Below are 21,866 nucleotides of genomic sequence, written 5' to 3'. Positions count from 1 at the left end.
ATTTGGGTGACTACAGGCTATAAAAGGTTAGATCTACTTTTCCCAGTGCAGAAATATAAATGGGTACCCCTGTGTAGTATTTATCAGAATAAAAATTTATCCATTAGCTCCTGGAGCATGTCTGAGAGGGTCAACAGAACAGCGAAAGCCTCAGCTGCATCCATAGTACCAGCACTGGACTGGGGTTTTCACACAGCTGCTCTGGCTTGCAGAAGTGATTACAAATAATGGAAATGAAATGTACTAGATATGGTGCAAACAAACAAAAAGGACATTCCTGGCCCAGGGATCTTACCATCCAAGTGTAAGAGGGATGATAACAGAGGAGGGAGCTGGCAAAATGCAAAGAACCAGTGAGACGCCAGTGACTGCTCAGAAATGGATTTGGCAGACTGATGTTCACAACAGGCTTTTGCAACAAACAGACTTTATCGTAGTGTAAAGAGCTTTATAGGTGTTTGTGGAGGGAAGGATTAAAAAATGTGAAGGGCAATACAACTGCCAGAAATAACTGTTTCTTGGAATGCTGAAAGTGCAGCATACCTATTTTTAACATTAAAGGTAGCAACATCGTGTCTGTCAAAGCCAGTGGAACGGATGTTGCACTGATGGACAGGCAATGACAAGTATACATGGCACAGGGAGGCTATCTTGAACACATGCCTGGGGTGACAGTGCCAAGCTCATTCCTTTCCAGAAAATGAAGTGTGAGTGCATTGCAAGGTTCAGAGCAGAGCTCAGTGCAGAAGATTTTTGAACCTGCAGTGGCTCTGCACAAAGCCAGCTGGAGCTGCTCTGGATCATCCAGATGAAGCAGAGACCTGGCCCCAGGCTGGGCCCACGTGAGAACAGAGCAGTGACATTCTTATCTAAACTCTAGGGGAAATAATCAGAACCAATAGGTTGGGAGGAAGGTCAGAGGTGAAGTAACTGCTGTGCACTCTGGGTGGCATTTTGGATCGGATGCTGATGATTACAGCGATAAAATTCAGGAACACAATGGAGGGAAGATGGCAAAGAATGAAGGGTTTAATTATAGTAAATCTGAGTTTAATTATAGTTAGAATCCTTAAGGCAAACCCCAAAATGTTTGTATGTAACAGAAGGCAAGGTTAGATCGAGTGGCACCGTTTGTGGTGTGATGTATCCATTACATTGGCACTGTCTTGATAAGGGAAGAGTTCGTCGTCACGGTGATGGGCGCTTGGTCCTTCTGAAGAAAAGCCGCGAAAGACACCCAGACACGTTACGGTGCAAGCCCGAGTGTCCCCGCACGGAGCCCGTGTCACCCGCCAGAGGGACGAGCACACACACAGCGGGCCGAAGGGCTGGCCCCCGCCTCCTCCGTCGCGCCGGGCACGGGCAGGGGCACGGGCAGGGGCAGCCCACCGCAGGAACACCGCCCGGCCCCGCCCCGCCCCGCCCAGACCGAGGAGCCGCGGCCCCGCAGGCCCCGCCCCGCGGCGCTGTCGTAGGCTCTGACGCCGCTCCCCGCCCCGCCTCGCCCCGCCCGCGGGCCAGGCCGGGTAGCGGCGGGTGGGGGGCGCCGTTAGCTGATGGGTGCCCCTCGCTGGGCCGTGCCGTAGCGGGGTGCGGCGGGCCCGCGCTCTCGGAGGCCATGGAACAGCTCCCGGGCGGGCGGCGGCTCCGGCTGGTGTCCTCGCTGGGGCTGGGGCAGCGCGCCTGGGAGGTCACCTTAGACGTGGAGTGGGGCCGGCTGGCCTGGCGCGACCCCCGCCCACCGCGCCGCGGCGATGGTGAGTGGAGCGGCGGGGCGGGCTGCGGCGCCGGCCGGCATTAGCGCACCTGCCGGGGCCGCCGGAGGGGCCGCCTCCCCTCCGCGGTGCGGGACGGGCCTTCCTCGCGTCCTTTGCAGCGCGGGGCAGCTCGCAGCGCGGCGCGGGTGCCGGTGCCGGCGGGGACGGCCTGCAGTGGCCGGGTCGCACGCCGGCGGCTTAGGGTGCGCTCAGCCGGCGCCGTGTATTTCCTGTACTTGGGCGCCTTTTCGCCCTACAAAAGAAGCGCGGCAGCCGGCGGCACCGGCGTCCTTTCGCGGTCGGCTCCGGGGTTCGGAGTCCGGCGGTGGCAGACGGAGAGTGCGTTAATCACACGCGGGCCCGGCCGGGCGGCGGTGTAGCCGCGGACGGGCTGTCAGCCGCCGGCTGTACTGAACCTGTCAGCCGGTTCCCTGCGAGAGGTAGCTGGAAGCTCCCCCTCTTTGAGCCGCAGGGACCGCGTGGAGTGCAGCGAGCTCCCCGTTCTGCGGAAGAGGAGCGTCTGTCTGAGAGTGTGCCCCTGGTTACCGAGGGGTGAGAAAACTTCCCTGCAGCTGGATGAGGAAAGCACGGGTTTTGTAGTTGAAGCCCGTTGTTTCTTGGCACTGGGAGCAGGTAGCAGCATGTAGTTTGTAATCCTAGAACGACAGAATGGTTTGGGTTGGAAGGGACCTTAAAGCTCATCCAGTTCCAACCCGCCGCCACGGGCAGGGACACCTTCCACTGGACCAAGTTACTGAAAGCTCTGTTCAACCTGGCTTTGCACGCTGCCAGGTATGGGGCAGACGCAACTTCTTCGGGCAACAAAAGGACATAATAGACTTACAGAACTTTTAAAGCAACATTTCTTTTTGGTACATGACTTGTGCTTAAAAAATAATACTGAAAAATACTGAAGCACTATTTCAGGCTTCCCCTCCCCTCACCCAAAAAAAAAAGGAAAAAAAAGGTGTGGGTTTTTTTAAACTCTTTATTTTCTAAAGAGCTTCGTAGGAATTTCCAAAGAAAGTTTAACTTCTGTGAGTTACTTTTTAGGAAGTGTTAAATATAGTCTAATAGAGTGTATTGGTGTAACAAAGCTGTTCACCTTTTGTGCAGGTAGAATAGTGTTGACTTATAAAACTGCAAGTGTGAGAGGTTGCTGTGGAAAATACCTGACAGAATTGCAGGATAACTGCTGAAAATGTGTGTACATGTATATCGAGCTTTCTGCTACACTGTAGGTGGTATTTCATCAGTCTCTGACCTGGGCATTTTTAATCTAGTAATTATTCACATTAATAATATAGCCCTATTAGCAGGGTATGTGAGCATCCTGAAGTGTGTAATGTTCTTTTCACAGCAGCTGCTGTAGGGTGGAAAACTGCTGTCATTCTCCTCTAAGAGGTTGTAGGTACCGAAACAGAAAGAAACTAATAATAGAAAGGTCAACTAGAAGCTTTTCTGAGAAGAGTTTGAGTATAGATGTCTCCAGTCTCGGGCAAGTTCCCAAACTTAAGTAGTTAAATAGTTCTTCCTTTCTTACCATGTATCCTTCTTAAATATTTCACTGATTTTGTCATAATGTCTTATTGGCCTGAGGCTTTTTTGAATAAAGTTGAAGGAGAAGGAGGACTCGAGAAGAAAATGTAGTTTACATAATTGAGAATTGGTCATGTTTTAAGTACATCTCTTCTTATTCATAGTAACATAAAACCAGTCTGCTTTCCTTCTGTTCTGTAAATACAATTTGACTTCATCCAGTTTTTATCAGCAGTGCTGCTGAAAAGAGTGTTTGAAAATCCCTGGACTTAGTTCAGCATCTGAATGAAATTAAGACTTTAAAAATGAGTTCTTTAATTCTGCCAAGCTCTAATATATTGCTGTGAAAAGTAAGCTCTATACTTTAAAAAAAAAAAAAAAAAAATTGTTCAGAGAAAGGTGTCTGGATCTTAAATTTAAAATAGAGTTTCAGAGCTTTTTGGGACAGTTGCTCCTTCTGTGTGATGACTTCCTTTAGACCTTGCAAGTTATAAGTTTTCTTGACTTGGCCAAACCAAGTATGAACCTGTGCTGAATCCTGTTCCATAGCAAATGTAGTGGGACACAATAACTAGATTCTTTCTGAGGCAGTTTCTGAAGTAGTAGCCAGCAGATTTCTTAGGGGGCAAGTCTGGTTACTGAGGGCGGCTGCTGTCCTGTGGCATAGCTATTAACAACATTTTGGAAACTATGACATGTTATCCAGAGAGAAAAGGGAGGGTGGGAGAAGAAAAATAAATGCCCAGGTCTTCTGGAGGCACATGTATAATTTCTGTAAAGAGCAATATAATACTTGATGTATCACTTCCTCTTAACACCGTGATTAATTCATGTGTTCCTTGCACTTGTGCTTTAGTATGATCACAGTTTGCTGCCGTGTTGCCTTTAAGCTCTTCTAAGACCTGGGATGGCTCATTGTGTGCTCTGCAATTATTTTGGAAATCCAAGCAGCATATGTGACAGTATATATAAATAAACTATACTATGGAAGGTGGTTAGTTAGAAGCATATTATTATAGAGGAGTTCTTTGACCAAGATTGGTATCTTTCTACCATTTAGCCTTTGACTACGTGACTACTGTGTATTCTGCCTAAATATAGACTTGATTATGCAGTATACAGCTGCTGTATTTTTTGTTTAATAGGTAGTTATTACAGCGAAACAGTTGTCTTTAAACTGAAAAAAATACCCTCAGTGAGGGCTGCTTATTTTCTGAGTATTTATTACTGTCTTGGTTTTAGCTACATATGTAAAATGGTTCGGTACATGTTTTGTCAAGGTTTTCAGATGTTGACGGGTAAGGAACTAGAGCTATAGTTAGCTGTTAGGAAGAGGTAGGAAACAATAGAGATTTTGTCCTATTGTCCTTTACAGAATATGGCAAGGTTCTTGTGTTTTCTTATCTTTGTACAATGATGCTAACATAGAATAGTTAGGGTTAGAAAGGACCTTAAGATGATCTAATTCCAAGCCCCTGCCATGGGTGGGGGTGCCTCACACTAGACCATGTCACCCAAGGCTCTGTCCAACCTGGCCTTGAACACTGCTAGGGATGGAGCATTTACCACTTCTTTGGGTAACCTGTTCCAGTGCCTCACCACCCTCACAGTAAAGAATTCCTTGTATCTAACCTGAACTTCATCTATTTAAGTTTAAACCCATTCCTCCTTGTCCTATCGCTACAGTCCCTTAATGAAGAGCCCCTCTCCAGTATCCTTGTAGGCCCAGGCCCCCTTCAGATACTGGAAAGCTGCTAGGAGGTCTCCACGCAACTTCCCTTCTCCAGGCTGAACAGCCCCAGCTTTCTTAGCCTGTCCTGACCCAGGCGTAGGACCTTGCACTTTGCATTATTGTACTTGAAGTTGGCACTGGCTCACCTCTCGAGTGTGTCAACATATAGATATATAAATTTAAAGCCAATTCTGTTAAAATGTGTTTTATGAAGAAAGAAGTATTGATTCTGAAGAATTTAATGCTATTGTTGAGGAGATACCAACAATAATAAAACCAAAAATGTTTGTTCAGGACATGGCTTGTTTTTAAACAAGCCTGTTAACTTTCTTTCCTACTGTTAGACCTTGTTTAACAGCATCATATTTTCAAGTTCTGTCTTCAGTGTAATGAGGTTCCCATTTTCCATTCTTTGGTTGGACTTTTTTAAACTTAAAGGGCAAAGTTTCATCTAAATGTGTTTCTTTGTTACTCTTAGCTATACCTCTTTTTCACACCTTCATCTTCAAATGTTCTGAAGAATATTATTTTTTTCAACCTTATAACATTTCTCCATTAGATTTAGTTGTTAGTCGTTAATAGCCTATGCAAAGCTGGACAGATCAATTGTTTTATTATTTCCTTATGTTGGTGGCACAGTTAGGGTTTTTATCAAGTGGTAGAAGTGATTATAAAACTTCATGTACCAAATTTCATAGCAGATTATATATTGTACACATGTACTTACAGGTATTTTACAAGTATTGGCTAAGATTATAATGTGCCTCATACTAAGGCATTACAAACACAGAATGAGATTCCCTTGTTACTTCTGTGTTTTGGGATTTTATACTTGTAAGGTACAAGCATAAAGGGGATGATCAAACTAGACACTGAACTGTATGATTTCACTTCCTGCGTGCACCTTCTTTTCTATCTTTTAACCCTTTCTCTGTCTCTCCCAGGGAATTCTTGTCCCTCTAAGTGTCTTTTCTACTTTTCTCCCCAAAACACTCATGGAAGCCTCAGAACTCATATTCACGACTGATGCCATTCCGATGTTGTGGATTCCAGAGGGTGTTTAGTTTGATAAACACAGTACTGAGACAGCAGAAGTGAGCCTGCTTGGAATGAAGGCCTGTACTGCACCTGTAGTGTGTTGGCACATCCTTAGTCAAGGTCATTTGTCATCAATCATTCCCAGTTGGCAGTGGGCACAAGTAGAAATCTGAACCATGTTTTTCTCTAGACAGTTCCCCTGACTACATTGAACCAGTAGGATGTGGGGAATAATAGGTTTAGAATGCATTGTTTCTTTGGAGTATGTTGTCTTCTGGAAGATATATTATTCAGATGTAGACGCACCTTACATTAAAAAATACATGCTTTTCAGCATACATCTCTTTGGTGGTGTTTTTTTTTCCCTTGTTACAGTGAAAAAGTGCATCTTATTTCTTGCTTTACCAGTAAAGTATTCATGGTTGAGTTGGAAAGATTTTATTTGGAAAACATTCAATGGAATGGAATCAATTTGGGAAAATACTCAATGGTACAATTTAAATATGCAAATTGATGCAAGTGCAAATTGCTGTGATTTGATTCAAATTCAGATATGTGACGTTAAGCCCCAGCTGTGTGTCTGATCATACTAAGGAACTGTTCTATTGTCTATTGGTTTACAAAGTACTTGAAGATTTACTTAAAAAAAAAAAATCCTATAAATGCCTGTATATTGTGAGATCATGGACTTCATATGTTTCTGTGACTCTTCCACAGTTTGGAATTAAATAATTTAGTTATGATACCTTTCTTTTCCCCTTCCCCCTCTTGTAGGATGTGAATTCTCTGTAATTCTGCTCTATATCCCATCCACCATCTTTTATTCTGGTCTTTATTAGACACAGCTTTCTGTAGTGCATGGTCAATATAATGCAGTGTACCTTCTGACAGAAAATGTTCTTGTTTTCTTGCTTTTGGGTGAAGGCAAAGCTTAAACTTAGGGCAAGGTAACTTAATGTTCATGTGTTCCCTAACAGTAAATTAGTTTCCAAAGTGACTGAAAAGAAACTTTTTATTTAAATCTGCACCCCAGCTTTTTAGCTGTTAATACTTTTATGTCACAGGAGTATACTAATAATTTAAATTAGTTCTGAATGTCACTGCATCGCTGGGACTGAGCTGAATTTTAATAATAAACCAAATGTTGTGATCAGCAACGTCTTTGTGCTTTTGCACATGTCTGTTGCTTTGAGCTAACACATTTCTGAGGGAGGAATTTGGCCTGTAGGGTATGAAGCTGGCAGTGATGACTGAACAAGTCTTTACTGAGGTTCTGAGTGAGTTTGCTTATAAACTCAGGACGTATTCTACAGAAGTAGCAGACAGAAATGGCATATTAAAATGCCTTTCATAACACACAACACCACACTTCACAACTTCTAGCTAGTTTTTTTTGCAAAGAAAGCCCACTGTTAGTGTGCTTAACTTGAGTTTTTTGGGTTTGTTTGTTATTTTTTTTTCTCCCACTTGCTTAATGTGGGAAAAAGTAGTATGCATCTAACACACTGTTTGCCAGTTTGCAGTTAGAGAAGACTGTCTGTTAAGACTGTAAAGGCGCTGGGACATGGAATAACTGATAACTGGCACAGCCAATGTGCAGGGAAGACTGTCACCTGTCTAGTGTGTCTTTTGGGGTTTTAATTATTTTATCTTTTTGCCATGCTTCTTCATCCATCTGCTTTGGTTGGACAAATCATCATCTTTAGTGCATTGCGTATGTTAGATACTGGGCAAGGTGAGACATTGAAACATAAAAATGTCTTAAGATCTTTGAGATAGTTTAAGAAAATTAATATGTACTTCAGTATTTCTGAGCATGAAATTCAGTCTCTTGAATCTAGATGTGTATGTTGAAAATGGCATGGTATTTCATCTGGAATTTTATCTAGCAACTTTTGTATCTGCTTGGTTGAATATATTGTTCTGAGCCAAGTGAAATTCTTTATGTGGTATGGTTCTGAGTCCACTTTTCAACTTTTTTCGTTAATGTTGTTCTAGTAGTTCTGGTCTAAGTACAATTTTTTTGTTACTGTTAATGTGGCAATAAGATTTTCCGTGTTTTGGGAGAAGCTTGTCAAGGTGAAGTGAGCATTTTTATACTACATCAGTGAAAGAAGTAGCTTATGCTACCTGATAATAGGGTAAATGCTGCAAGAGTAGGTATGTGAAAGGACATCAGTACATATGTGAAACTTGTTGACCTTTCAAAAGAGGGTGGGAGAGACCTACTTTTTTACGGGGCATGTTTTGGTAATTAAATGGCAGAAGGGGGCATTGTGTTCGTAGAAGCAGGATTTCTTGTATTCAAGGCTTCTATTTGATTTCTTTGCAATGGAAACTTTTCCTGTCTGGAGAAAAAAAGGGGGAGGGGGCAGCTAAGTAGTTGATTTGCTTTTTGATTAAACGATGTGTTTTGACTTACTGCATAACACTAAGTCAAATAGTGATAGTCATATTTGGACTGATAGGAATTCTTGAGCTCTATCCAAACACAAATGCCACTGCATTCAGATTTGTTTTTATAAGCTGTAGGGAATGTTCTGAATAACATGTTTGTATTTGAGAAAGCCTTGCATCTTTTGGTCCTCTGTGATTACTCTGTTAAGTAGTGTGTGGTTTTGACTGCCTGAAGATTGGAGTATGCTGGTGGGGCAGTGAAGTTGCTTGATACTTGTGCAGTGCTAAGTAGTAGAGGGCCACAACTGACACAGCCGATATTCATAGAACAGAAACATCTTGAACTTCTACCAAGCCCAAGGATTTAGAGGGGGAAGGTGGGATCACTCTGTGCTTTGCTTTTGTTTTGTTCCTTTTTTGTTTCTTTTTCCTTGTTTTGGTGTGTCACTGCTCCCACCCCCAGTCTGGGGTTTATTTTTTTCAGATATGTACCTCCTGTGGCTTATAATAATAATAATAAAAAAGGCACATATTTAACTAAAATTTTTCTTCTTTGCTTTTTTTGCTGCATCTGTGGAGAGATTTACTGGAAAAGCAGAACTTCCAGTCATGCGACTGTCAGAGGGAGAACACATCTGACAAATTAGGAGAACTTAGTATTAGTAGAAGCAGTTTCAAGGTCTACGGTTGTTAATATAAGCTGTGTGATATGTGCTAAAATATGTACTCCAAAAAAATGCTTTTAGTGATACAGATTTGGAAGTGCTTTTTAATCTATTTGCTATCTGTACAGTTGGACAGCTTTCTCTATTGTACAGAAACTGCCTAATAAAACAATGACTTTTGTAGCTGCTTCTAACACACATGCTACTGAGTGTCCAATACATAGTCCTATTTACCAAGTTGGTCATTAGAGCATTGTTATTTAAATTTAATATAAATCTAGTTTCGGTTTTGTAGCAATCTGTGAGCAACAACAAAATGAGTTATCACCTAAAAGCAGTCTTTATAAATGCAACAAGCTTTCTTTTGTCTTGTAACGTATGGATAGCCAGCGTAGCCAGTAGAAAAATGAGAACTAAAAGCAGTTCTGGGAAAGAAAGGTTAAAGAATGTGTTCCCTTCCCTTCATTTATTGTTCCATCCCTGTTCTGAACTTTTTAACTCTGATAAATGGCTAGGTGGGTAATGACATTGAGAGCCCACAGCAGACCTTCACTCTGAATGTTAGGAAGAGAAACTAACTGTTACTATCCAGTATTAAATACTTGATACTGTCTTACATGTGTATATGTATGATACTGATATCTGAATACAAGTTAAATGTTTTTATTAAGTTCATCTCTGCTGTTGGATCTTTATAAAGACATTCTGTGACTGCTGCATTTCCCCATCATGCTATAAATACGGTAAATGTAATTATAAGCCATAACTAATTTTGTGAGTAGTTAAAACATTTGAATACAGTCAGATTCCTAAAAGACCCTAGTGCAAAGTTCGGAGGCTACATTTATGAATCAAACTAAAACCCTGTGGGAAGATGAAATCCCTACAGGAATACAAATCAAGTCAAGTATTGAAACACCTGTAAAGAAACAGAAAACACAACCTTGCGTGTGAAATCCGTGACATATCAATAGACATCATAATAGGTAACAACTGTGTTGACTAAAATAAATAGGGCAGGAAAAAATTGAACTAGTGGCAAATGAATTGTGGTCAGCACTGTGAAGAGCTTAGGAGGTTTTTCTCTTTGTTTTATATTTCTCACCACCACTGGGGTGCTTCTGCAAAATAGGGAGGAAGATGAAATGTAGGATAAAACTTGGTAATGGCAGTATTAGTGCTGTATTTTATGTGTTTAATATCTCTTTATATCTGTGAGTCTCTATACTTGTTTTTCTCATATACAGGTAGATAAATTGTTAATATATAAGACATATTATAATAGTAATATAATCTTATGTAACTAAGTTTTATACATGTGTATATATGCACAGAGTGCTCATTTGTACATAAATGCAAAGCATGTATTTTCAGTTCTGCTTTTTTTTTATTTTTCTGAGTTAAGGAAAAAGCAGAGAAATTTTGAAATTGATAATGAAAATGAGACAAAATCCTCAATTTGTCAGGAGTTAAGAAGACTGAGAAGGTATGAAGGACTATTAGAAGAAAAAAGAGTGAGGGTAGAGGAAATTCTTTCATAGTGTAAGAGCAAGAGGCCTGTAATTCTGAAAAACAATAGTTTCGGATTTTTTGTAAGAGAAATACACTTAACAGTACCTAAACATAATACCTAGGACTTGCTTCTTAGGAGGCCTTGAAGTTTAAAAGCTTAGTGGGACTTAAAGTCTTATGAAAGAAGGGCATTCACATATGAATTCTTAAGACAACTAGTTACTTGAGAATAACAAACAGTCCCTGTAGTGTCTCTGCACTAGATTTAGTTCACAGTCTTTGAAACCTCTTGTGCTATTTGCTGTCAGATATCTGGACTAGGTGTCATTGAAGGGTCAGTTTCATTAGTTGCTGGATTTTGGCTTCATGCAAAAAGTTTTTATACTCAGAAAGCTTGATTTTCTGAGAAATCATAGACATTTGAAATATTAGTTGCTGTACTTCATAGGTGCTTATGAATTATGTGCTTTGACAAAAGGCAGAAGGAAATTGAAAATATTCAGCAAATTACTGCTTTTGCTCTTGGTTTTGCTTATTGAGCAACTACTCTAATTTTATGTCTATATCATATTGCCTGTAGGAATAATCTGCTGCTGGTTTAAGATGTTAATGTACGGGGTCTTGTGTTTGTACAGAAAACTGTTTCGTACCACTCTCGGAGATCATTGCTGTAGAAGAAACGGAACTTAACAAGAAACAACGAAATAGTGGCAAATGGCAAAAAATGGGAAAGCCACATGCTTTCACAGGTAAGGCAAATAGATAAATACATCCCTCCCCCTCCCCCCAAAAAAACCCCGAACCCAAACAATTAACACCCCAGAAAAAAACAGTGAAACAACACAAAAAACCCCACCCAAACCAAACAGAGAACATAAAAAAAAAACCAAACAAAACAACCAAACCCCCCACAAACAAACAAAACCACGTCTGCCCGTTTACATCTAAAGCTTCTTATTTTGGAGAATAAACCCCTTCCTTTAAGAGCACTTGCTGGGTTTAGTTCTTTAGCAAAGCCCAAACATCTTACATTTTAGCTGCTGAATGACTCTGCAGCAACATACTCACTTTATGTTACTTGACTAGAAAATCAAGAGAGGCTGGAAAAATGAGTCCTACATGTTTGTGGTTTTAATGTTTGGGTTCAGAATGCGTGCGTGAGAAGGTTCGCTGTATTATTGACTACATTCTTAAAATCAAGTGCCAGAAATAGATTTCTGTTTGGTTTGGGGAAAGAGTGGTGACTTCTGTGCTGCAAATGTGGTTGCTCCCATGCCAAAACTTTATGTTGTGGAATACTTTGATCGCACTTAGTAGTTCAGTAACAATGATTGCTGATACTGTAGATGGAGAGATAAGGGTACTTCTTGTCTCACCAGCCTAGTTCTTAATGCACGAGAGAACTCTAAATATTTTTTTTCCCCTTAAATTTCAGCTGTATAAAATTAAATTCATCCTGTTGGTTACATGGAAGTGGATGTGACCGTTTCGGCTTGTTCTCTTAAGCTTATGGCAATTTATATTATGTAGACATTAATATGGATAAAATAATACATAAACTCAGTGAACTTTTATGTTATGTCTATAATTAGTTTGTGGAAAATGGATCGTATTTGGTTTAAAAAAAAGAAGTTTATGTTTGAGATTCTGCTGCAAGGTAATGACCTAGAGCAGTCTTTTCATCATGACTTTTTACAGACGTCCTGTTCACACTCTAAATGCTTTTGTCATTAGCAGAAATGTGTGGTGGGGGGTTAATTATCACTTCTTTCCAAAGGTAGATATTTTGGCTGTTTCTCAGAAATGCATTGGTTATTTCACAGAACTGCCTCATTGTACCAATTTATTTTTTTTTCTTTTTTTAATTTAAACAGTTTATTATGTGAAGAAAGCTCGAAATCACCGCTGGCGGTGCAGTGATGTGACATTTTGGTGTGCTGATGAGCACTTGTGTAATCAGTGGATACAGGCACTGAAAGAATTACTTGAAATGCAGAGTAAGTTTGACTAAAATACTAACATTTTCAGCATCATTTTACGGGCTTGTATCTCAGTTCCTATTATTCTGATGTATCTGCAGCTTATGTTTAAAAGTTGAGGGAGCTGAGAGTTGAAGTGTCTCATTCTTCTCATCACTGCTTTTGTATCTCACATATTTGCCAAGTTGTGCAGTGTTTTACTCTAATCAGTCAGGACTACAGGTATCTTACAGTTTTGCTCAGATGAAAGTTATTGTCACAAAATAAGGACACATTGGAGGCTTACCAGAGGCTTTAAATAAGAGAAGTAAAAGGCAGATGTAAGCTTAGACATGTGAGGTACTCCAGAGATATGAGGAGAAGGATTGTAACAACTGTAAGATTTATGGGTGGCTTTTTGTGTGTCTGTCTAACCTTTCCAGTCTCTCTCATCAACAATGTGCTGCAGTAAGAGCTCCCATTAATCATTTCTGGGACTCTTGGACAACTACTTCTCGTAAAGCTAAAAGGAGTTTTGCAGGAGTTATTCCTGAGAGATACCTTGATAGATGTCAGAGAGTGGCAGGATAGAATGAAGATCAAGGATGACCATACCACAGGCAGTGCCCTCACCATCCAGCATGCAGTACCACTGTATCTATGCAGGGTGGAGTAGCAGTGGGTCAGATTTACTGTTCAGATGAGATAATCGGGTCCACCCAGGGAGGCCAGATGGGAGCAGCAGAAGGTGGAGGTGGGACTATAGGTAAGCTACCTACAGCATAGGCCTGAGGTCCATCTGAGACAGAGGTGGAGAAGGGACTGGGTACAAGTACACCTACGATGTGACTCAAGCAAGTACTTGAGGCTCACATATGAAAAATGTACATTTAAAAATAGATGTTCTTTTGAACAGGTATTGTAAGCATGCATCTTACCTCATGTAATGTATGCAAATCAAGAACATTAGTATCTCTCTTATAATAAAATATTATTAAAAATGGGGTTTATGCACCAATTTAGTACATCTGTGAGAGATGTGGCCTGGGCAGTCATCTTTGTTTAAGTGCAAGTAGTTCTATTGGTATCAAACTATTTCAGAGAAGGTAACAGGTTCCCAGAGAGGGTGAATGATGCTTTGGATGTGTGGCAGCTTTAAGCTTTTCAAACATTCTGGATTTATTATGTAGGTGTGCTGGCTTAACTCAGTTATTCTTTCCTTTTAAAATAATTATTTGAATTCTACCTGAGGAAATGTGAATGTGTTAAGAGGTCTTTGTGCTCTATCAAAAAAAAAAATTAAGGCTCCTGAGGTGCAGGAAGCATTACAATTTTGTGTATCTGTTAGTAAAGAGGTGTAGTAATTGTTTTCATTGCTACCACCATTTACATAATCTATAACTACTTGGACAAACTTGAGATAACAGTATCAAAGGTGGTTTCTGGAGGGAAGGGCTTACACACTATAAGGCAAGCACTTGCTGTGCAGTATGTAGTTAGTGAGATATTTCCTTTCCGTGATAAGGACACTATCTATATTACAAAAGCCAAGAATGTTGTTTAAATAAATTAATGTAAAATCATTTCTATGTGCGCTTCACTCACCACTGCTAAAAAGTACTATTGCTGCCTTTGGTTTGCCTTTTGTCTTGTATGCCTGTGATACTAATGTAATTTAATGGGAAAGTTCTGCAAGAATAACATAATTAAGAATGCAAGACATGGTCAGATGAAATTATTCTGAACTTCACCTTCTGTCTTCTTACCAATTTGTTTAATGCTGTCAATATCCTCAGTATAATAAAGAGGATAGATGAAGCAGGTTTTTATAGCACTTTGATAAAGATTTATAGAGTTGCAATTGTTAATAAAGAGTTATAAAAGGTTAGTGTGCTGTGTTCACTCTGATGTTTACAGGTTTGGTTTTGTATAGCTTCTTAAATTTGTTTTGTGAACAGAAGTAGTATATTGTAATATTTTTTCCATACTGCAGAATCTAGACCAAAGCAGTTGCTTGTGTATATTAATCCTTATGGAGGAAAACGACAAGGGAAGAGGATTTATGAACAGAAAGTGGCTCCACTCTTCAGTCTGGCTTCTATCTCCACTGATGTTGTTAGTGAGTGATGAATATTTTAATTTATTAATAAACACAATATGAACTCTTTAAAACACGTATGGGTACCTGAAGTTCTTCCTGTTTCTTACCTTTTCTTACTAAGAAAATGAAGCTAAGTGTTGGGGGGAACTGTTTTCTAATTAAAACATAGCTAGCCAGAAAATGTCAGCCTTATATCAATTTTCTGCTTACCAAACTAAAATTTCTGGTACTTCTGAGCTATTTGAGCTCTTCATTTATATGATGCTGCCTTTCTTCTCTCTTCCAGTTTCACTGTTAAAACCAGTTTTCATTTGTACAGTATCGTAATGAAATACTCACATGTACTGCAGTGAGTGTGTCTTTCAAATCTTTACTTGGCACACAGTCCTTTGAAATACATTTTATGGGCAAGCTGTTAAGTCACATTGGTAATAGAATCATTATGAATAGAATTGTAATTCATAATAAAATGTCTATAACTATATTATATATCAATGTATTTATATATAATTTTTAATGTGTTTATTTCTTCATAGTAACTGAACATGCTAACCATGCTAAGGACAATCTATTTGAAGTTAATATTAATAAATATGATGGGTAAGTAACCTCACTTGCCTTTTTTTCTAGTTGATATATTCTGTGATCTGTTCTTGTATCTAATTTATAAAAGTACCCTTCATTGCTGATAGTTTATTGCAACAGCTGAAAATTCTGAGGCATGTATCTTTCCATAGATCCACATTAAGGAGTATCAAAGGAAAACTAACCTGTTTCAGTAAACCTGTTGAACACACAGTAGTTTCAAGTGTAGTATCACAATGTTTTCATGAGATCTGTGTTCAGAAAATGAATGTCAGATTAATTCTGCTTGTCCAGAAGTTGAGCATTTGCTGATAGCCCTAAAGCTACTCTGAAATGTTTTGTGGTAAAGGTGATCTTGATATAGACATGGGTCCAGAACATTGCATTAGTAGCATTCAGCTTGTGTATGAAAAACAGGAACCGTTTATAAAAGCTTCACATAGTTCCTCTTGCTATATAGGACTGTTCAAATAACGGCTATGTAGTTTGGTTTTATTTGTGTTTGTTCTGTTGTGAAATTACTGTTTTAAAGAAGACCTAATTGAATTGTGAAATTGCATTCCATTATTAAATCTGCTGTAGAAGGAGAGTATTTTAATAAATAAGCTAGTCATTCAGCTTCCAGTTCATGACATGAAGCAAGTTACATAGCTGGAAAATCATGCAAATGTATGGAGAACCTATGTAGATAAGCTGTTATAACTAGAGAATATAAAGATAGTATTTTGTTGTGCTTGTTGACAGGTACATTTAAACTGGTAAGTTGCAAAAATGAAACACATTGTATCTTTTCGGAGTACTTTTACTGGGGGAGCAGATCTATCTGCATTATAGAAGACAGGTGAGGTCATGATGTTGATAAATTGTGGAAGTAAGAAACTACATTTACAGGCTTTGTTCCTAGACTACTCCCCCTCCCCTTTCTGAGGGGTGGGGTTTGGTCTTTCTCTAACATGACTGAGCTTAACAATTGGCCAGGGCACTGCATCATTTTAGGATCTCATTATTCTTCCATCCTCAGTTTAGGCCTTAGTGGCAGTCAGCCTGGGAACTACAGCCTGTCTTTCCAAGCCTAGTTTTTGTCCATCACATACAAGTGTGTTTCTGTGGTGAACAGTGATGTTGGGAAGGAGTTCTTGTATTAATACTATTTTTTTAAATAACAGATCACATAGCTATATGGAAGGTTTTAAAAATGGCTGAACTGCATAAATACACGTTTCTCCAAGTTTGACTGACTCCTTACATGTGCAGGAAAAGCTTCTTTGGATTCCTACATCTAATTGTTGTTCACCTATTTTCTTAGATTAGCTCTTTCTTGTCATTCAGTGATGAGTTTCTTCATTTAATCTCCAAAGAAATCTCCAAAGAATTTCTTATGGCAAGTGTACCGATCTAAAAGCTCAGTGGCAGAACAGCTTCTCTTCAAAGACAGTTACTTCAAATATTCATTCAGTTGCAATATAGCAGGTTTTCATACATTGCTGTGTAGAGCTACAGCATGCTGTAATATTATGCAGGTATTGTCCATGTTTAGAATAAGTCTGGCATGTATGAATCACTTCCTTGCCCATATACGTACTGCACAAGCCTTTCTAAAACTGTTTCAGGTTGTTTTTTTTTTTTTTTCCTAGCTTTTGAATAGTTCACAGAATGGTTGAGATTAGAAGGGATCATAGATCTTTTAAAACTCGTTTTTCTTGTGGGCTCTCCTGAAGTCTTTTGGCATATGTAGTTTACTGTTACCATCTGTCTAAAAATTGAAATGCTAGTCCATTAGAAAAATAAAACCAGAACGTAAGAATTGCTCTAAGAAGCTCTCTCTTACAGTAGCTCTTTGCTAGGGGCTTTCACGTGCGTGCTTTTCACATCTGATTTTTGCTTTGAGTTTGGTCATGCTGATATTGTGTATGTGAACTTCTTTATCTGATAGGTCTAGACATTAATATTGTTGTCATCTCTCAGCCTGGATATAGTATTTGTTATAGATAGTTCAAGGTCAATGCTGTCTCAGTAGTGTTCTGACATGGAAATTTTTGTCCACTCAACCTCTTTCTTAGAGTCTGCAGAGAAAGATGAGACTGTCTAAAGCTGAGGAATAATGTAGTTAAGCTATGAGATGATAAATTCATTATAAAAATGAAAAACAAACATCCTTTCTTCCTTCTCTCCCAGTCTCTTAGGTCTTGACTCAGAATTGGACAGTGTGTATTTTTAAGACTGTCCTCCCCATTCATGAAAAAATGACTGGGGTTTTTCAAGCTTCTGCTGAAAATACAATAATAAGTAGACTTAAATCATCAATACTTACAAACTAAATAAATTAACTTGTCCTATGAACAAGTGCTCATTCTGCAATGTCTGTTGCTGACTATGTGGAAGAGTAAGTATTAGCTTATGCACTGAAAATGATTTCTATAGATAACAGTATGCATTCCTAAACATGTGTGCTGGGGACTACCTGCATAGCTTTGAATTTGTCATGTGTGCCTTTCAAATGTATTTGAAATAGTTTATGTTTTTGGAGTTCATGGTGTCCATTTGATTATTGTGCATGAAACATATATTGCTGTAAAATAGTCTTTTACTTCCTAGCATTTGCTTGGCTGTGGACTCTCTGCTGAGCTTTAACATATTGTGGAACTGTGTAGCTGCTGCATCAGCTCTGACCTGAATTAAGTTTGCAAAACGAAGTTTTGCATTTGGTAGCATCTAGAACACTGCATTTCACTATGGGTGGTTATGTAGATATACATGACTTCTGTCTGTTTGGGCTCTCAGCATGTTCAAAAGAGAATGCAAGCATGCACTTTTCTGGTTTTTGACTTTTATATAATATATATCCTATTAAATTAATAGTGTAAAGTATACTTCTGCCTGAAGCCACAAATATTAGCTTAATTTTTCACTATTAGTAAAGGTATGCTATTTCCATTTTATTTACTTGGAAAGCTGTATGTACAGTCCTGTTCAGTGTTTCCCATGTATAGTGAATTTCCACCAATCCTTGTCTGTCTGCACACGGCAATAGAGGATAAAGATATTAGGTTGCATTCCAACATTTTTTTCTACCATTACAGACATGTGTAGGTGCCTTTGCAGTTGTGTAGCTTGATTGTAACTGCCAAGTTGACTGTAGGCAACTATATCACATTAAAAAGGAAGAGAAGAATAGACCAGCTATTTTTGATGTGCCCAGTGCATGCCCTAAGTAGAACACTTGCTGTGTTGTTTATTGACTGTTAGTGTGCATTCTAATTTGTGTTTCCTGGCAGTGTTGTTTGTGTTGGTGGGGACGGCATGTTCAGTGAAGTGATGCATGGTCTCATTGGAAGAATGCAGAAGGACTCTGGCATAGATCAAAATAATCCCAAAGCACCATTAGTCCAGTGCAATATAAGGATTGGCATAATTCCTGCTGGTAAGAAAGGGTTAACTTTCAGTTTACTTTATTCATTTATTCTTGAAATTTCTTCTTATTCATAACTTCTTGAATTTAGGTGTAAGATATGAGCAATGATATTCCATAAAGACACATAGCTAAACTGTTTGTATCCTGGTATAATTATTGATCACATGCCATTTTATTTGGGAGGGGTATTTTGTGAAGGAAATAATCTTAATGTGCAACTTTAGAATGTAATTGCTACTCCTTTTGAGTGTGTGTGGCTTATTGTGTATTAATACAAGATAAGTTGTTGAAAATAGCACCTTTGCTCATCTGAACATAGTGAGTGAAATCTACTGAACAGAGACTTACCTGATAAGTATTTCTCCAGTTCCAAGTGCTCCACAGATTTAGTTAGAATTGTACTGAGAACCTCCCACTAGTCTGGCAAACTCCAAAAACTGCTAACGTTTCCTCTCTCTCTCTTCCCCGCTTCCTGTTGTCATCACAGAAATCAAAGGGCGGTTATGTCTGAGGAAGAGTCCTCAAGTTCCAAACCAAGTTGCAGTTTCTGCCCCTTTTTAGAGGTGCTATATCTTCACAGTTCTCCATGTCCATGTCAGCTGATTTTTCAGATGGTCCTGACTATTGTCATTGAGAGGCATTTGAGGAAACTCATCCTTGAAATTTGGATCTCTGGAGATAAACTTACAATTTTATTGACCATAGGCACTCTTTGTATCAGTCTTGTTAAATTTGGTGTCTCAGGCGTTACTTCACCCTGCCCAATTGGTCCCTAAAGATTCCTCAAAGAATGAACTTACAAGACGACTCTTTTCCATGACTAGATTCATTGTTGCAGCTCATTAATAGCATCTGCAATTCTGAGTACTCTGTGAAGACAAACGGACAGTTCAGTGTCTTTTCTATGCTATTCTCTTTCTTGTCAGATGCTTGGGATTTGAATTAAAGAACTGTGATATGAAATAAACATTATGAGCTTCTGACTAGAACTGTAACACAGACTTTATGAGAAAATTTAGCACAGGTTATAAAAATACACCAAGTGAAATAGTATATTTGTACCCTCAGGCTTTAGGTGACTAATTTTATACTTGTATCTTTGTGAAGAATGTATTCAAACCCAAACAGTCTGAATTGTTGCTTGGAAGAAGCTTAACCCTTTCTGCTTGCAGTATAACAACAGTTAGATATCTAAAAGTTCCAATGTGGATATCCCCTTGCAGTTTTTCATTCTGCTTTTAAGGTAGCACACTAAGGGTTCTTTATGGCATTTATTATATATAAGTATATTCTGATTTTGTTTTTTAAAGCTTTGGATTAAAATTAGTTTGTATAGTAAGCTTAACAAGCATAGAATTTGAAGTGCTTTATCCTTTGTTTCCATTATTTGGGCAAAGTTCTTGGACTAATGTTTTTTGCTTACATGGTTGATTTCAGAAGATTTTGCCTACTTGTGATATTAGAGACCATAATTGGAGACCAATTGAAAAAACAGAACCTCAATATTAAGATCTGTTTCCTTGGGTTTAAGAAATTAACTATAAGCATGTTAAAATTGGAAGATTAACCTTGTTTTTTCAACAATTTCTTAAGGCATTTTTTCCAGACCCAACCAAAATGTATGATCTTCACTGATATTTTAGTATGACTGCCATGCATTAAGTCACTTTCTTCTCTTACATACTTCAGTATTTATCTGCTTTGTCCACTGTAGCTGTTTGCTATTGAGTGTATACTGCATGCTTCATTCCTTGAACTAACATGAGGTGCAGCCTTGTAATCAGTGCTGTGTTTCAAGTATTTTCTCCATGCTGAAGTTCTGTTAATTAAGTTTCTGGAGGTACAGAGGATAATACATATCTTGATCTGTTTGTATATTGTACAATATTTAAAATGATCTGTTACTGAAAATATGGGAAAATGTTTATTTACTGAAAAAGGGAGTCAAATCACTGAACAAATTAATCTTAACTCTTTCTTAACACATGTAGTCATCACAGGGACCTTAATTGTATATGAAATAGCCAAACCCATGCATTGCAGATGGTCAGGAAGGCAGCAAGAGGGTTTTTTTTTTCCAGTCCTTGGTGAAGCTGTTCTCAGTTCATATTTGCTTGATGTAATGGAGCTCTGACTGTGTTGACCCCAACAGATCCTGTAGTTCCCTGACTAGTGTAAGAAGTCTGTTCCAAAGTAAGTGAGATCATTAAAAACTACTTTTTTTTTTTTTTTAAACTAAACTGACAGTCCTAAAATACAGCAAGTCAAAAGGAATAATGAAATATAAACCATGCTTTTAGAAAAATTTCATCCATGATGCTCTTTTTAGTCCTTTTTCTAAAAATCCTTTTTCTAAAAATCCTAACCTTTTTCTAAAAATCCTAAGATCTCATTAATAGATATTGAAAACAAACCCATAGTTCAGAGAATAAGTTCAGTGAGGACAGGAGCCTCAGGTAAGGTGGCACTGAATTGGTGTTTTTCCCTTTTTTTTTTCATTTATTTCCTAATGTCAGGCTGTGTTAACAGGCATGGCAGGTTGTGGTTTGCGGTTGTGATTAAACAGTGTCTGTATTCAAACTAACAGTTCAGCAGACTTAATCTTTGCTCAGAAATTGTCAATTTACTTACACAAAGGCTTGAAATTACAAATGAAAGAGATTTAATGTTAAATAGCTCTCTTCTATATAACCATTTCTGAGTAATTGGCTCTATTTCATAAGCAGAATCCCATTGTGCAGGCTCTTTTTTCCATATTAATGTTGGATGCTGCTTCTAAATCATGACTGACTTTCTGGAGCAAACCCTGCTTGGCCCTCTTTTCTTTTCCTTGAACAAATGTGTATCCTTAGTGTGTTTTCTGGTTAAAAAGTATCATTTATTCTTGTGGTTTATGGTACATTTTTATGAAATAACTTGTGTTTTTATTGGCATGAATAAAGCTTTTACTCAAATAGTAGTTTTAAATTCTGAATTTCTCTTAGTTGCAGCCAGTCTTCTAATCTGCCAGTGTAAGTTGACTGAGTTCTGTTGTAAACAGCCTTACTGTTAAAAGTACTTAGAGACTGTAGCAACCTAACAAAATTTTGCATTGCGATGTGGTAACCACAAGTCAGCACAGCTACAAAAACTTCTGTTTAGTTATTACTTCCTCTTAGTGTCATCTAGCC

The 21,866-nt window shown here is 38.8% G+C and overlaps 1 protein-coding gene across 1 annotated transcript in view; it reads left to right on the top strand.

Annotated features, from left to right (window-relative positions):
- Positions 1 to 1,520: 1,520 nt before the first annotated feature.
- CERK (ceramide kinase) overlaps positions 1,521 to 21,866 on the top strand; it is a 38,648-nt gene continuing 18,302 nt past the window's right edge. The window contains exons 1-6 of the mRNA XM_057417863.1: positions 1,521 to 1,757; positions 11,276 to 11,389; positions 12,515 to 12,637; positions 14,592 to 14,717; positions 15,236 to 15,299; positions 18,560 to 18,705. Of these exons, the coding sequence (XP_057273846.1) occupies positions 1,619 to 1,757; positions 11,276 to 11,389; positions 12,515 to 12,637; positions 14,592 to 14,717; positions 15,236 to 15,299; positions 18,560 to 18,705 (712 nt within the window). The 5' untranslated portion in view covers positions 1,521 to 1,618. The remainder of the gene's footprint in view (positions 1,758 to 11,275; positions 11,390 to 12,514; positions 12,638 to 14,591; positions 14,718 to 15,235; positions 15,300 to 18,559; positions 18,706 to 21,866) is intronic.

This window comes from Pezoporus wallicus, unplaced genomic scaffold (assembly GCF_028554395.1).
Source record: "Pezoporus wallicus isolate ANWC-B61680 ecotype Strahan unplaced genomic scaffold, APGP_CSIRO_Pwel_v1 contig_5542, whole genome shotgun sequence".
NCBI classification, from domain to species: domain Eukaryota; kingdom Metazoa; phylum Chordata; class Aves; order Psittaciformes; family Psittacidae; genus Pezoporus; species Pezoporus wallicus.
Note: the sequence above shows the minus strand (reverse complement) of the source record. Positions and strands in the feature narration are given on the sequence as shown.